At 54.8% G+C, this 16,533-nt stretch overlaps 1 protein-coding gene across 1 annotated transcript in view; it reads left to right on the plus strand.

Annotated features, from left to right (window-relative positions):
• The window catches only part of PROM2 (prominin 2), a 41,810-nt gene extending 25,277 nt beyond the window's left edge, over positions 1-16,533 (plus strand). The window contains exons 14-25 of the mRNA XM_045004092.1: positions 1,742-1,833; positions 3,077-3,161; positions 5,522-5,668; positions 6,720-6,791; positions 6,978-7,070; positions 7,501-7,554; positions 10,044-10,124; positions 10,497-10,565; positions 11,887-11,976; positions 13,390-13,496; positions 14,718-14,804; positions 14,990-16,533. Of these exons, the coding sequence (XP_044860027.1) occupies positions 1,742-1,833; positions 3,077-3,161; positions 5,522-5,668; positions 6,720-6,791; positions 6,978-7,070; positions 7,501-7,554; positions 10,044-10,124; positions 10,497-10,565; positions 11,887-11,976; positions 13,390-13,496; positions 14,718-14,781 (954 nt within the window). The 3' untranslated portion in view covers positions 14,782-14,804; positions 14,990-16,533. The remainder of the gene's footprint in view (positions 1-1,741; positions 1,834-3,076; positions 3,162-5,521; positions 5,669-6,719; positions 6,792-6,977; positions 7,071-7,500; positions 7,555-10,043; positions 10,125-10,496; positions 10,566-11,886; positions 11,977-13,389; positions 13,497-14,717; positions 14,805-14,989) is intronic.

The following is a 16,533-nucleotide window of genomic DNA, read 5'->3' on the forward strand; positions in this document are numbered from 1 at the left end:
CCCACGCCTGGCCCTTTGCACTGCTTTACCCCGGGCACAGTTGGCATGCACAGATCGTTCCAGTGAATTAATTAAAGCTCCTCAAACAGTGGTTAACATTTGATCTCTGTTTGGAAGCCGACTGTCACCACAGCTCCCCCCCCCCACCGCCCCCCACCACCGTTGCCCAGCTGGAGCTCAGAAAGCGGAGAGATGCACTCAGGGGCTCTGCCCAGCCCGGAGAGGCAGGGGCTGGACAGCTCTGGCTGCAGAAGGGCTAGCAAGGCTCCTTTTCCTGCCCAAAGACTGAGTCTCCCATGCGGATTAAAGGGAGCCAGGGCTCGCAGCACAGAAGGGAAGCTCCGAGGGAGGGATTCCAGGTCTGTCAACCTGCCACGGACCATTGCAGTGACCACGAGATGAACCCTAAGAAGGCCACTACAAGTGCAGGGAGAGGAGGGGCCAGGGGCTAGTGCTAAGGTAGAGCACAGTACTCCAAGGGGTGATGCTATGGAAGTACTGGGTACCCCTGGGGGGATTGCTATAATATTAGGGTAGTCAGGGGTAGTGTTGTGGTGGTATTGGGTACTCCAGGATGTAATATAGATTCTCCAGGGCATAGAGCTATGGTGGACGGGGTACCCCAGAGGGTGGTGCTGTGGTATTGGAGTTTGCTAGGGGGTAGTGTTGTGATATTAGGGTACCCCAGGGGGTAGTACTAGGTTGGTACGAGGTACCCCGGGTGCAGTACTATGCGCGTACTGTGCACCAGCGGTTTCCAATGGAACCCAAGACAGCCCATGGGATAGAGGCTACTGGGGGGCACTTACCACTGACCCCCAAATTAGGGGACTCACCCCTGGTGCAGATGTGGGGAGCAAGAGGAAATCATGCAGGATGTGTGTGCTGGGAGAAGTGCCGGTGTTTAGGTTGTTGGGTGTAGCCTGTGGTGTATGACTTGGGGACTGGCTGAACTGTGGGGTGGCACTGGGGGTCATTCTTTATGGAACAGACCATGTGGGGACCAGGGTATGGGTGCTGTAGGGTGAATTAGCCCCTAGTACTGCAGGTCAGGGGGGAAGGGTCACCTTTGGTACAGATGTTAGCGAGATCAGCCCAGTGTGGATGCAAGAAGAATCCCCTTGGAGGAGATGCTGGGGTTTTGTGGGATATGAGCAGTGTAGGATTAGCCCATGAGGGGGCTTTAATATGGAGATATACCGATCTCATAGAGCTGGCAGGGACCTTGAAAAGTCATCGAGTCCAGTCCCCTGCCTTCATAGCTGGACCAAGTACCATCCTTGACAGGATTTTGCTCCAGATCCCTAAATGGCCTCCTCAAGGCTTGAACTCACAACCCTGGGTTTAGCAGGCCAAGGCTCAAACCACTGAGATTGTGCCCAAGTACAGAGGGTGGGGAAAGCAGCCCGAGAAGTCTGGTCTGAGGGGAATGTCCATGATACAGGTGCTCGAGTGGGGAATTGCCCATGGAGACAGGGATCCCTAAAGGTACGGATGTGGAACCCCATCCTCTCCTTGCTTTCCAAAGCCCGTCAGTGACTTTCTCTGCTAGGGGTGATTTTAGCCCCGCATTACTCCAGTCAGTTCCCAGAAGTAGGATCACATCCCTTCATTGCTCTTTTCTACCTCCCGAAATGCTGTTGGGACCAGCACAGCTGTGCTCCCTCTCTTCTTCAACACACCCTGCTCTCCCCCCCGACCGGGACCCTCTTCATGCCTCATTTCTCCCCCTACTCCCCAGTTTATCGACACTCCTGGGAACCTGCCTCCATCCACGAACCTCACCCAGCTACTCAACCTGAAGAGGACCCTCAACCTAACCTCTGCTTACCAGTGAGTACCCTGCTATGGGGCTGCCCTGGAGACCCCCCCCCACACACACATCCTGAATGCCACTGCTCATGCTGTCTGGCTGCTTCCTATCGGACTGGCCTCATGAGGAAACTCCTGGAAACGAAGGCCAACTGTCTCAAACTGGGGGTGGAGCTTAAATCAGAACTAGACCCCTGATTTTCCCAAGTCCCAGCTCTCACTGACCTCTGGGGATGGGGCAGGTCAAAAATGTTCTAGTGAAACTCTTTTTCGACTGAAAATTGGGTTTTTGGCTAAATGGGCATTTTCCCAGGAAGCAGCCACAGCGTTCCTCGAAAAGTTTGGATTTTTTCCGACGAAAAATCAGACATTTTTCATCCCAGGCCAAAATTTTTTCTGGTTTTTAGCAGGTCGTGGCTGGAATTCTTTGGTTTTCAGTTTTTATTGATGTTTTCCGGAGGGGGTGGAAATATTCATTTTCCAGCCAGCTCATATTGTGGGTGCATCAGGATGCCTGTCACTGAGGTGCCTGCAGATGTATTAAGTGTCCAACAGTTGAATATTTACCCAGCAGCTCAGATTCCACCTTTGGTTGCCCCTCCTACCGCTGAGGGCCAACCTAGGCCAGTCGCGCTGACCTAAAAACACCTCACACAGTTAGTTCAGCGAACTGTGATCTCCAGCCCACCTGGCCCATTCTAAGCTCCTTTGAAATCTCCTCACCTTGCTGCTGACACCAGTGATCTGCTTATGCCACCTACCAACTTCTCTGGCTTTAGGGTTACGGTAGCGGAGCCTGCCGTCAGCGCTTCTGTTACCAGACAGGCTCCAGTGTGCAGGGCTGGCTGGAAGCAATTCATCCCGGCCCCCAAAGGACAGTCTCAGCCCTTCACCATCTGGCCATGTCCCTGGGACAGGAAAGGGTTCGGTGGATGCAGAGAGTTTTGAGGCACCTTCTGTTGTTACCAGCCCCAGTAATCACAAGGCAATGACCTACCATGTCTAATGGAGAATGTAGAGTAGGAGGAAAGGGGACCCGAAGACAAGTAGAATCTGATCCAGTGAGAAGCCTCCCGTGGACTGAACTGGGAGCTGCTTGGTGCCAAACTGGACTTGGGGCGCTAGGGAGGCGCGTGGGGCTGCAGTAGCCATGTGGAGCCAAGGCACAGGCTGGCTTTAGGCAGATCCCCTCGGGGAGCGCTGCCCGGGAGTCTCCTCTCCCCTCTCCCGCCCACGCTGACTCCCCCCCTCCACTCTGTTCCAGGGAGTGCAAGAAGGGTGCAGGCCTCTGGGATGTTCTGCAGCTCAGAGATGCCTACGATCTCGAGGATCACCTCCACCTCAGCCAGGTGAGTGGGGGCTCTTCCCGGGGGGCACCTGCCCTCCAACTCTCGCCAGCCCTGTGGAGTCCCTAAGCAAAGAGGGAAATTAAACCTCCACATTCATACATCAGAGGGGTAGCCGTGTTAGTCTGGATCTGTAAAAGCAGCAAAGAACCCTGTGGCACCTTATAGACTAACAGACGTTTTGCAGCATGAGCTTTCGTGGGTGAATACCCACTTCTTCGGATGCAAGTGGTGGAAATTTCCAGGGGCAGGTTTATATATGCAAGCAAGAAGCAAGCTAGAGATAACGAGGTTAGTTCAATCAGGGAGGATGAGGCCCTGTTCTAGCAGTTGAGTGAAAACCAAGAGAGGAGAAACTGGTTCTGTAGTTGGCAAGCCATTCACAGTCTTTGTTTAATCCTGAGCTGATGGTGTCAAATTTGCAGATGAACTGAAGCTCAGCAGTTTCTCTTTGAAGTCTGGTCCTGAAGTTTTTTTGCTGCAGGACGGCCACCTTAAGATCTGCTATTGTGTGGCCAGGGAGGTTGAAGTGTTCTCCTACAGGTTTTTGTATATTGCCATTCCTAATATCTGATTTGTGTCCATTTATCCTTTTCCTTAGAGACTGTCCAGTTTGGCCGATGTACATAGCAGAGGGGCATTGCTGGCATATGATGGCATATATTACATTGGTGGACGTGCAGGTGAATGAACCGGTGATGGTGTGGCTGATCTGGTTAGGTCCTGTGATGGTGGCACTGGTGTAGATATGTGGGCAGAGTTAGCATCGAGGTTTGTTGCATGGATTGGTTCCTGAGCTAGAGTTACTATGGTGCGGTGTGCAGTTACTGGTGAGAATATGCTTCAGGTTGGCAGGTTGTCTGTGGGCGAGGACTGGCCTGCCACCCAAGGCCTGTGAGAGTGTGGGATCATTCTCCGGGATGGGTTGTAGATCCCTGATGATGCGATCAGGGATCTACAACCCATCATATGCCAGCAATGCCCCTCTGCTATGTACATCGGCCAAACTGGACAGTCTTCAGGACCAGACTTCAAAGAGAAACTGCTGAGCTTCAGTTCATCTGCAAATTTGACACCATCAGCTCAGGATTAAACAAAGACTGCGAATGGCTTGCCAACTACAGAACCAGTTTCTCCTCTCTTGGTTTTCACTCAACTGCTAGAACAGGGCCTCATCCTCCCTGATTGAACTAACCTCGTTATCTCTAGATTGCTTCTTGCTTGCATATATAAACCTGCCCCTGGAAATTTCCACTACTTGCATCTGAAGAAGTGGGTATTCACCCACGAAAGCTCATGCTGCAAAACGTCTGTTAGTCTATAAGGTGCCACAGGATTCTTTGCTGCTTTCACATTCATACAGTTTCACACTGTCCCCTGCCCCCAGATCGGCCCACTTAAAGGGAGATTTAGCTTTACATTGATTCAGCCAAGGGCTTCTCCAAGAGACCCAATCCCTGGCCTCTCTTTCCAGTCTCCATTTTCCATCCAGTCCCGGGTTTCCTCCAACTTCCCCCTCCCAGCACAGATGTGGTGGAACCATCTGTCCTAGCGCAAGGGGAGACTCTTCCTTTTCCATCTTCCTCCATTCTGGGCTTCCAAGAGAGATTGTGGTGGGAAGGGAATTTGGCCTTGCAGCTGTGTGCATATAAAGTACCATGCCACTCCTTACCTAGAGGGCTCATGCATGAGGTGAAAAGGGCAGGATGCAAAATGCCGGGCCTAGGAAAAATACGAATGCGTGTGTAACCCACTGAGTTTGTTATAGCTCCCTGCCTAACCCACAGAGGGTGTGAGTCTATGACAGTCCTAGTTAGGAAGTTTTAGCCCTGGAGGCTCCCTGGTTCAATCCCCAGTATAACGCCCATCTCTTAAACACTGCAAAATAGCATGAGGCTAATTTCTCTTGCATGCAAAATGGGCCCTAGCTGCTCAGGTTCAACATTCAGAATTTCTGAAGAGCGCTGAGTAATTCATCCCCCCGGCAGTGAGCTGGCCTGAGTGGAACGAATGGGAAATCTGGGTCTGAGATGAAGTGTGTGTCTAAGAGGGAGGAACCTCTCGGATGCTGGGTGAAGCATCATACAGGGGCTGTCCTGCTTTTATAGCACTAGGATGGGGCACATGGATTTGCCTTTACTGAGTTAACTGGTTTGGGGGGTCATCTGATTTGCCTTTACTGGGTTGACTGGTTCTGTGATGCTAGGTAGGAGCAGGATCACCCAGCCTATAAGGAACTAGGGCCAGATCCAAATCAGGAATCAGTGGAATGGCTCCCCTGGACTTCCCTGGGCTGTGGGTCAGGGCCCTAGCCTGGACCAGCACCCATGGGGCTGGCAGTCATGGCCCTGCCTTGCCCTCAGTACACCAGAGACTTCCAGAAGCGCCTCGACAACTTCAACCTCCACTTTGAAGAAATCCACTTCCTCGACGGGGCTGGGAGACGGGACCTGGAGACCTTCCGGCAGAGCGGGATCGACCAGCTGGACTACCCTATGTTCCAGGCCGAGGTGAGAGGTGCCGGAGCAAAGCTACTGCCAGTGCGGTGACATCAGGCAGGGGGTCGCCCTCTCGGTTTGCATCCTCTACAGCAGCCCTTCCTCCTGCCGGGTCTGGGAATTGAGACTGGCTGATCATGCCGCTCCGGCCGAGCTCTCACCCTTGCAGATCCTGGGTCCACTCCCAACCCTCCCCTGGCCCTGACGGAGGCATCTGCCCCATGTACAGACCCCCTGCCTGTTCCTACTGCCTTTGAGCCCATCCCACTCCTGGATAAGGCTTGTCAATATGCACCCGCACCCTTTGCCTGTTCTCCAGCCGGCTCCCTTCCACCTCATGGTGGCAATCGCCCCCAGGCAGACACCCCAACCCCGTCCTGTCTTCCTATCCTTTCTCGCTCCTGCTCTCTCAGACAGAATCTGTGCACCTTGGGTGAGCTAGAGAAATAGTCTTCTCCCCAGCTTTACCAATGGGCAAACTGAGGCATACAGAGGTGGCGTGACTGGGTAGTGGATTAAGGCATTGGACTGGGGGCTCGGGAGACCACAGTTCAAGTCCTTGGTCAACCACAGACTCCTCTGTGTAAATCACATAATCTGCCTCGTGTGTCAGCTCTCCATCTGTAAGGTGATAATAATCCCTCCCTACCTTACCTACCTTTGGGAGGGTAACGTCCATTAATGATTGTGATGGAGGCTGTATAAGTAGCTAAACAGGGTGGCCAAGATCTTGCAGGGAGTCAGTTACACAGCTGGGAATAGAACCCAGGAGTCCTGACCCCCCCACTCCCTGACTCTAACCATTTGAAAACACTCCCTCTCGGTGGCTCATTGTAAAGGGAAGGATGGGGGAAGGGATCCCTGTGCCCTTGGCCTGTGTTCTGCTCTTGGTTACCCCTGAGCATGGCTGTAGCTGAAATCAGGCCCCAGTCAGTGGTTTGTGGGGTAACGTGCACGCCGGAGGCTCATCACTGGTGCTCAGGGAGCGTTCGTAAAGTGTGCCCCGCACTTTGGGACCTTTGGCTGACATGGGGCTGTTCATACGGCTGGCTCCTTTCTCTAGATGCAGAACCCTGTGGTGAGGACGAGCCTGGAAGACCTAGCCAGGGACCTTGAGGGCCTCCGAAAAATTCAGGTGAGTGCAGAGTTGACCTGGAGGGAAAGGAAGGGGTGATCCCCAGGGGCGGGGAGGAGAGATGCCTGTGCTTTGCCTCCTGCTGCCCAGCGATGCCATCTCTCTCCCCCCTGCCAAGGGCTCCCGTGCTTCCCAGCTGACCAGGAAAGCCATCAGTGACTCTGGTCTCCCTGCTGTCCCCCACAGAGAAACATCACAATAGCAGGACGGCTGGCCAACGAGTCCCAGGCCCTGTGGAAAATCCAGAACGCCACCGTGCTCACCCAGGAGGCCCTTGTGGTGAGTGTGACGGACCCAGCAGCAGTCACCTCCAGGCCAGGCCAGGCCAGGTCCAGACCCTGTCCTTGGCTCAGGAGCTTTGGGGTACATGCCGCTTGGGAAGGGCATCACGGGAAGCCTCCATAGGGGTGTGTCATTTGCGGGGGTGCTGGCGTTGATCCAGTTCTTCCTGGGCAGGTGAAGCAAAACCTGCCCACGCGACCGGGCAGCCACTGCTGAGAGCTCACAGAGGGGATGGCCATGAAGAGCAAACCCCCCGGGGCAGGGCCGGGGCTGAGGCCTATGGGTGTGAGGTTGGAAGGGAAGGCTGCTTTCCTCCTGACTGCCCTTTGCCTTCAAAGAAGGCCATTGGGCTCCAGGCTGCAGCCCCCTCTCCCCCGCCCCACCTTGAAGTGGAGGGGATGCATCTGAGTCTCCCTTTGCCTTGCAGGTGAAGCTGAATGAGAGCGTGCAGTTCTTATCCGCCATGGCACCCCACCTCCAGGTACGGTTATCGGGGGAGACCGTCCACCTGATGGAATGGCCATTGGGAGGGGGAATAATCCCACATGAAGGGGGTGGGCAGTGGTGGCCCAAGGTCCTGGGAGTTACAGGCACAAAACGCCCAGCCCTGTAGTGACCATAAGGAGCAAGGCCTCAGTGCTTCATTCCCAGCGGAGCCCAGGGACTTTACCACTGCTGTAGGGAGATGGGGAGCAAGCGGTGGTTTCATGGCCAGGAGCTCCCAACCCCCTGGCGCAACGGTAAGGCACCTTCAGATGGGCAACCCAACAGCCTGGGCGTGCGTGCAAAACACCCCACAGGTGCTCCCCACTTTTCATGGACATCATCCAGGGCCCAACCCTGACCTGCAGGGAGCCCTCCTTTTCTTGAGGTGAGAGGGGAATTCAGTCCCCGTGGTCATGCATTTTAGACTGAGCTTCCTCCATTGACTCTGAAGGGACCCTGCTCTTGTGAGGTGACCCATCCTTGGGCAGGACACGCTCTTCCTCTCTGTGTGTCCCCTTCCCACGAGTGTGGGTGGCTCCTTGTTCTACGAATCTTCCTCAGTCCGAGCCCTTGGAGAGAAGGAAATTTGCCTTCTAGTCTCTATGTTCACCTAAGCCTGGTTTTCCCTCTACCCTGCTCCCCGCTCCTGACTGCCAGGGACCACCCCCTTCTGGGGAGTGGAGAGAATTCAGTCCCCTTGAGTTGGGCTCCCAAGTCGTTTAGGCGCTTTAGAAAACCCCATCCCTCAGGGACAAGGTAGGTGAGGTCACATCTCTTAATGGACCGACGTCTGTTGGTGAGAGAGATGAGCTTTCGAGCCACACGGTCCTACCTGAAGAAGAGCTACGTGTGGCTCGAAGGCTTGTCTCTCTCACCAACAGACATCGGTCCAATAAAAGATATCACCTCCCCCACTTTTTCTCTCTAATATCCAGGTACCAATAAGGCTACCACTACATTTCATCCCTCAGGGTTTATTCAGTACTGGGCTCCACCCACACATTGTTCTCTAGCCCTGACCTATCAATCAAAGCTCAGTAATAATAATACTGCTTAGGCGTATGAAGCCAGTCACACTGGATCAGACCCAAGGTCCATCCTGCCCAGACTCCCATCTCCGGCAGTGGCCAGAACCAGCTGCGTCAGTAGAAGGTGCAAGGAACCCAGCAGGGATGAGATAGCCTCAGGTTCTCACCCTACCGGGGTCACGGCGATGGCTGGAGAGTAAAGTGATTCTCCATCCTGATGGCTGCTCGTCTGCAGCCCCTGTCACTCGGAGGGTGGCTTGGGCCAGGTGGGCATTTCATGGGGTTAACCCTACGGTACATGCTCAGCAGCCACACGAGGAGCCAGCTGATTTTGTCGTATAATGACAGGAGAAAGAATCTTCCACCTTCAGTCAATTCCCCACAATGCTCACTGCCTCCCAGCCTCCATGGCAAATCCATATTGCGGTGCTTCGGCTGCCAGAAAGAGACATCTGTCAGCCTGTCTCCCCAGTGGCACAGGCTGGCCAGAGCCCAGCACCTCATTGGCTTCCCCTTGGACACCAGATCAAACTCAAAGCTTTGCTCTTCCCCTTCCAAGCCAATGCTGGGACTGGCCTGAGGGACCATCTCACCCTATCTGATCCTGACCTCCCATGACAGATCTGTTCAGCCTCCAGGGTGAGACCTCCTTGTGCAGGAGGAGGGAGCTTCTGAGATGGAAGTTCTGGAGGAGATCAACAGCACAGACTCTTGCTAGTGCCTCCAAAGCTAGATGCAAAACCCACTTCTATGACCAGAGTGACCCCTTCCCAACCAAACACTGGAGATAGTCCCAGTCCCGCTGCTTGCAGAAGAGATAGCTCAAGATATCTCTGTGAGCACCACCTTGAGCAACACCAAAAATCAAGCCAAGGCCTGCTTCCTCCCCCGAACCCAAGCTGAAGAGGCAAGCTTTTCTGTAGCCATGAGCAGTAGCAGGCTCACGTTCCCCGTGGCTGACACACAGAAGAGGATGTGTGTCACACCCTGCCCAGTGGCTTCTGGGCACACTTTATAAACACTGGGAAGTGTTCAGATACCAGGGAGATGGGCGCTATAGAAGAACCTAGATACATTCCTAGCTAAGTATGATGTAGCAGTCTGAGCTTGGTGTCAGAAGCCAGGAATTCCTGTGTCCTAGTCCTACCTCCAACCCCCTCAGTGATCCTGGGCAAGTTTCACCCTGTCCCACCGTGTGCCTCAGTTTCCCCACCTGTTACATGGGGATAGGGACATTTACCTCCTTCCCATGGCTGGTGTGAGGATCAGTGAGTTAACGCTCATGTATGCATGCTGCTGCATGATAAGCCTACAGCTCCATCTTTAATTAGAACCCCCGCTCCCAGAATTCCCCATCTCAGTGGTCAATCCCCCCCTCCCCATGATTCCTAGCACCATTCAGCTCTCCAGTGCCCTCTAAGGTGCCTCTCTCCTCCCAACCCCACTCTCCCACCAGCTCCTCTTGAAACAGACGATGGCTGAGATCGCCCTGATCGAGACCATGCTGCCAGTGCAGGCGCAGCGGCTCCTGAGACACGTGAGTGAGGAGGGGACCTTAGCCCCACAGGGCATTGAAGGGCAGAGCTGGGACGCAGCAGTCAGCTGGAGGGAACCGCAGAGATATCTGCATAGTAGCATTGAGATTCTTGCGGGGGACGGGACTCCTGCTTGATAACCAGCTCCATGGGACCTGCCTACAAACCCAACGCTTGCTGGGGCATCTGGGACTGCAAACCCAGAGGCAGCATGACCTACACTGGGGCAGAATCTGGGTAGCTGGAGATCCAGCCAGCAAACCCAAAGCCTGTGTGAGCCTACACTGGGCCAGACTGCGCACTGGGGCCCTGAATTCCTCACGAGCCCTTTGGAAGCCAGTGTGTGTCCTTCAGGCTTCCTTCTGTTCCTGCAGGAGATCGGCTGCTTCACAAGGAAAGAACTGGGCTATTTCTCGCAGTACCTGAACTGGGTGAGACGCACGGTAGGTGCTAACATCAGCAGAGGAGCCCCGTCAGAGCAGGGGTTGCTGTGGTTGTGATTTATTTGTGTTACCGTTGCGGGTCGGTGCCCCAGTCCTGGACCAGGAGCCCATTGTGCTAGGTGCTGTACAGACACAGAACAAAGAGGTGACAATCTAAGGCTGTCTTCACTTGAAACGCTGCAGCTGCACTCAGGGTAGATGCTTAAAGCAGTGACGGGAGGTGTTCTCCAGAAATCCACGTCCCCGGGAGGTGGCAGCGAGGTCGGGGGAAGAATTCAGTGCAGCCCCCCGTACGACAAGAGACAGCAGATGGAGGCAGGCAGCTGGGGTCTCAGCCTAACCGGTGGCAAGTTTCTTGTAGGCATCAAGGCAAAGGAGAGGTTAAAGGAGGGCTTTGAAGGAGGCTAGGGAGTGAGTTTTGTGGATGAATCCAGGGAGCGCCTGCCCAGAGTGAATAGCGAATGAGAGGTGATAGGGCAGAGATTGGTCACGAAAGGCCTGGACAGTGAAGACAAGTATCTGATATTAAGTACAATAGAGAAGGAGCTGGCAAAGAGCGTTATGGTCGAAGTGACGGGCTCAGAGAATGATCTCCCCGAGGGCATTTTTAGTTTGAAGCTCTCACCAATGCTACAAGGCCGCATGTAACCGAGCAAGGCAGCTATGCAAGTACCCCAGGGGATGGTCTTGTGGTTAAAGGGCTGGCCTGCAGTGTGGGTTCGATTCCTGACACAACCTCCCTGTGTGACCATGAACAAGCTGCTTGTTGTTGCTCGGTGCCTCGGTTTCCCTTGATTTGAAATAGAGATAACAATCCCAAGCTCTTTCCTAGTACTTTTTATCCATAGATCTCAAAGCATTTTACAAAGGACATCTGTGTCTTTACCCCTCCGTATTACAGCAGGAGAAACTGAGGCACGGGGGAACACGACTCGCCTGAGATCACCCAGCACAGTAGTGGCAGAGCTTGAAATTGAGTCCCACTCCAGTGCTCTCTCCACTGCTTCCCCACAGAACGCCTCCCACCATGGGGATAGACCTCCAGGTCCTTGAGGGGCGCTCAGAGATTAGGGTGACGAAGGCCAGCTGTGAACCTGAGTGAGCCCTGTCAAGGGCTTGGCTCCCATTGTTACACCTCTGGCCAGCTCAGCACCTGCCATGCCCAGCTCTGCGGAGAACCTAGCCCCGAGAGTGCAGCAGAGCTGGCTAGCAAAGGCAGAGGCCAGCTGGTTGGGTATCTGTGCACAACTGGGTTTGTGACTGTGTCAGCCTCCACCCAGGTCACTGCCTGGATAACTCACCCTCTTCTCTTTTGTTCCAGTTGACTGAGGACGTGGCTTCCTGCCAGCCACTCGCCACGGCGCTGGATAACGGCCGGGTGATCCTCTGCGACCGCATCGCCGAGCCCTGGGTAAGGCCAGCAGGACCTTCCACTCCCTGCCGCTGCTTGGGCGCTAGCCCCCCTTCCTTCCTGTCCCGGGGTATCTGTTCCCGGGCAGGGTTGAGTGGGCAGCTCTCAGGCACCATGGAGACAGCACTAGCTGGTCTGCCCCAGAGCTCTCCCATCCCCAGGCACTGAGTGATGCCCAGTCTCCACTCCCATCACCCCGGCATCGAGAGCATGGGGGAGCAGAGGCACTCCCAGCAGCTGCAGGCCGTCTCAGCGAGCAGTTTCTGTGCAAAGGGGTAGTTGTGGGGGTCTATTATTTTATAGGTATTATAGGAGTGCCATGAAATTGGGGCCTCACTGTGCGAGGGACTGCACAGATACATAGTAAGACAGTCCCTGCCCCTAGAGCTCACAGTCTAAATAGACATGGGGTGGGAGGGGAAACTGAGGCACAGACAGAGGGTTGCCCGAGGTCACTGACAGATTGAGGGAGAGCACCCGGGTCTCCCAACACCTATTCCAGCACCCGACCCACTAGGCCATGCCGCATCCACCAAAGGGATGTGAATCGAACAGGAAATGAGATGCAGCCCGGGAGCCAGCACAGTCCTTGCTGCGACCATCTCGGTCCTGCCATAAGCCAGATCCGCTCCTGTTGATGTCAGGAGACGCGGGCTCCACCCTGACTGACCTCTCACACCGTATCCCCCACAGCTGTTACTAACTGGAATCAGCCCCTCCACCCTACCCTGTCTCCTGGGACCCCGTCTCCCTCTATCTCCTTGCCTGCTCATGGTGCTGCCAGAGCCAACAGACACAGAGAGGGGATAAATGAGGCTGCCTAATCTTGTCTGACCAGCCTAAGTTGCCCCAGGGAAGATGCAGCCTTTGCTGAGATAGGCCAGTGCCGGACAAAAGCAGCCAGCTTGGGGGCGTCTATGTACCATTCAGGGTGTTCTCCTCCTAAGCAGGGCTGCCCAAAGATTCGTTGCATGGCAGGATTTCCCAGTTCCCTGATCTGGCAGCAGGAGGGGGACCATCTACGATAAATCTCAGCATGCACTGTGTGTGCGAGCACATGCATGCCACTGCCCTCTGCTGGATGGTATCGGAGCTATTCCACTGTGTGTCATAGGCTCCCTATTACCAGCCAGTGAATCCCTCTGAGTTAGGACTCCATGGGGCATGCCTCTTGCTGTCCCTCTATGGAATAAGGTGGCTACTGCAGGCCAGAAGCTAATGGCATTGGGACAGTGACCAAACTCCCATTGACTTCATCAGGCCAAGAAACTGGCTCCTAAGCAAAGGGTTAGAGGCTCTCTGTCCAACCTGCTTCCATCTGTATCCAGAGTAATCGAGGGGCTAGCTCCCCCACTCTTTCCCCCCATGCCCCGCCCAATGGAGCTGATCAGGGTGTTTGTTGTGTCCTTCCAGAATGCCTTCTGGTTCAGCCTGGGCTGCTGCACCTTCTTCCTCATCCCCAGCATCATCTTCGCCATCAAACTTACCAAGCACTTCCGCCCCATCAGGAACCGGCTAATGTAAGTGGCAGGCGCCGTGGGTGCTGGGACCTATGCTCCGCCCGCGTCCTCCCCATGCCATGACAGCAAGGGACCCACAGGAAAGGGGAACGCACCAAGCAGCAGCTGGCGGGTGTCATTCCCAGCTGGAGGAGACGTACGGGCACTAGCTGGGAATCACATCTCCTGTCTGCTGTGTAGACGTACTCCTGGAAGGACCCCATTTGAGCCACCCCCGCAAATGCCCCATCAATAGGCCCAGCTGTGGCAACCCTGGGCACATGCCCACCTAGGGTCCTCTGGTGTCTCTCCATGTAGACGTTTGGCAGGAGCCCAGCAGCACCTCGATACAGAGGGGTATTTACCTATAGGTTGGATGGACTGAGGCGAAGGGCCACAATCAGGGGTCGAGGAAGCGAAGAGGGAGACAGATAAAGTTCCATTTGCTTTTGATCCAGTCCTGGATGGATCTCTGATCCCTGCAATCCTGTGTCCAGTAAGCCCATTGGATGGATCCATCCAGTGGGTGGATCTCTTATTCCTTGGATCTTGTCCCCTTTTGTATGCTCCCTGAATCCTTGGACACATTGTCCAAGATCCTGTGCATACTCAGAACTTTACCTGTTTGCAGAATGCTGTGACAGCGCCTGATGCAGCCTGCAGGGGGCACTTATTTCCTGTTCTTAGGTGAAGCCACCTTTGGAGTGTTGGCCCAGGAGAACAGAAATGGTTAACACCCCCGCCCCCAACACTCCACCCTACTGCCCTCAAGGGCTCCCCCTCAAACATGCCTGGAGCCCATAGGCCCTCATCCCCATACATGGAGGGTGAACCTGCGTGTGGTCTATGCCCCATTGCACACAGGGGTTAGTTAACTGGCTCACGGCTCTGTCAGCTCTTCTGCCCGGGGCTCAGTTCCCTGAGAGGCCGGGATAGATCCCGGAATTGCAGTGCATAATTCAGAGGTAGATTAAGGACAAACGGGTAACTACCGCCCTGAACTACAGCCTGCCCCAGGCCTATCCAAGCTCAGCTCACTGAATTCTCCCATGTGCCCCTCGTTACTGTATATTCTTATGGCCCCTGAAGTCCTCTACAAAGAGAGGGTCATTTTGCCTACCAGAGTAATGCTGCCTCCTCTGGGGCAGAGCCTGGCAGGTGTTTATCTGGCTGCAAGGTGACAACAGAGATAATATTGGCTTCTCCCTTATGCTCTCTCCTTTTCTTCCCCACCACCTGCAGCTCTACTGCCTCAGAGGAGACCTATCCCTTCCACATCCCCCGCGTTACAGCTCTCAAGCTATAGGAAGGGGACTCCGGCATCTCCAGGTAAGGGGGAAACTAATTAATCTGGGAACTCGTATCTCTGTGGTGGAGGACTCCTGAAATCTGAGAGTCCTGGGGTTCCCCAGGAGTCCTGGAACTACAGACCACTGGTCCCAGGCAAGCTCTAGGTGGGCTCTGGGACCTTGATGTCACCTGGGGATGGACATTCATGGACCTCTCTTTTGCAGGTCCTCGTCAGAGCTCCTGGACCCCTGAACCAAGGTTTCTCTTGGGGATCCTGTACCTCAGTGCCATGGGACTCTTTGTGGATACCAAGCTGCCATCTTGCAAATATTTCTGGAGGTTGCCCACACCCCTGAGTCGAAGCTGCCCCTGAGTTCTCCCATAGGTTTCCGTCACAGGTGTTCTGGGGGGTCCATATCTCCCCAGGTAACTGCTAATGAGTCCATTCACTTGTAGGTCTCCTGGGAAAGTGCCTGGATTCCTCCAGGTGCCAAAACCGCCCCCATCAGAGACACTTCCCTTCCACTCTGCCTCACCTTCCCCATGTTGCTTCTGAGCTGCTGAAGGAGACTCCTGCAATGACCCCACTCCTCAGCTCTTTCTCCCAAGCACCCCCCTCTAGTGACCCCCACTCACTGCAGCGCCAGAGGATTTGCACAGCACAGCAAGGCAGAAGGGAAAATTCCTGCCACATAGCAGCACCCCTCCAGGGTTCGACATCTCCAGCCATCCCAAAGGGGAGCCATTAAAACCCACCGATGCCCATGTTACCTCCCGGATTAATTCATGTCTGCGGCGTCCTCCCAGCTTCAGGCTGCTTTATGGTTCCAGCAAGTTTTTCTTAGGATCTGTGAGTGAGTGAGCCTGTCTGGCTCACTCATCTTCCTCCCTGGCCTTCTGCAAACACACACACACTGGGCCGTAATGCTAAATCCACCGTGCACAATCCCAGCCCATGTATCCCACCGGCAGCACTGCCAGGATCCAGGGCTCTCACTCATTCAGGTTGGTGGTGGTTAAGAGGATGCATATATGACCCGATGACTGGTCAGGGCTCTTCCCCTTAGACACGAGCCTGGACCAGCTCCCCAGTGCTGCCAAAACCCAGATCTGAATCTGAACCCGGCACCCTGGTCATTGGCTTGCTAATGGGCCACACACAAACCTCCGCTCCAAAGATCCCAGGAGACGGGGCGAGGGGGGATGTGAAATCCAGATCTCAGTTTTGCAGCTGGGGCTCGTCTCTGCTCCCCAGGTCAGAGCTCTCGCCAGGACTCTTGCTCCTATGTCTGCTGTCCCCACCTGGCTCTGGAGCGCCAGGCTCACAGAATGTCCTGTCACTGTTGCTTGGGTGAAAACCTCCCTGGGTCTTTGGGGACTCCTCCAGGTGGTGCAGGGCCCCTGCTGCCAGAGGAGAGGACACGGGTCTAAATTTGATGCCCAGCTGGGAGATCGCCCCTTCTGTCCCCAACTCTAGGCACCTAAAGGAAACTGGTCTGGCTCTCTCTGGGGTGAAGATGGGTCCTCATGCTTCTCTGGACTTTTCTGCCAAAGGGCAGGCTACTAAGGTCCTGTTGTATTTTAACCCATCCTGGAAAGCCCCGGCATTGGGATTTAGGGTACAAAGGGGTGTCAGTGCTGGAGGATGCTGATGCCATTAAAGCACTGGCCCCTTTTCTAACCGTGGCTGCTTTGTGCGTCCATTCTGGTGCTGCGTTCCGGAGGGGAGGGATGGGTGAGGGGTTGGGATAAATCCTCTCTGTTCTCT

This window comes from Mauremys mutica, chromosome 2 (assembly GCF_020497125.1).
Source record: "Mauremys mutica isolate MM-2020 ecotype Southern chromosome 2, ASM2049712v1, whole genome shotgun sequence".
Lineage (NCBI taxonomy): Eukaryota > Metazoa > Chordata > Testudines > Geoemydidae > Mauremys > Mauremys mutica.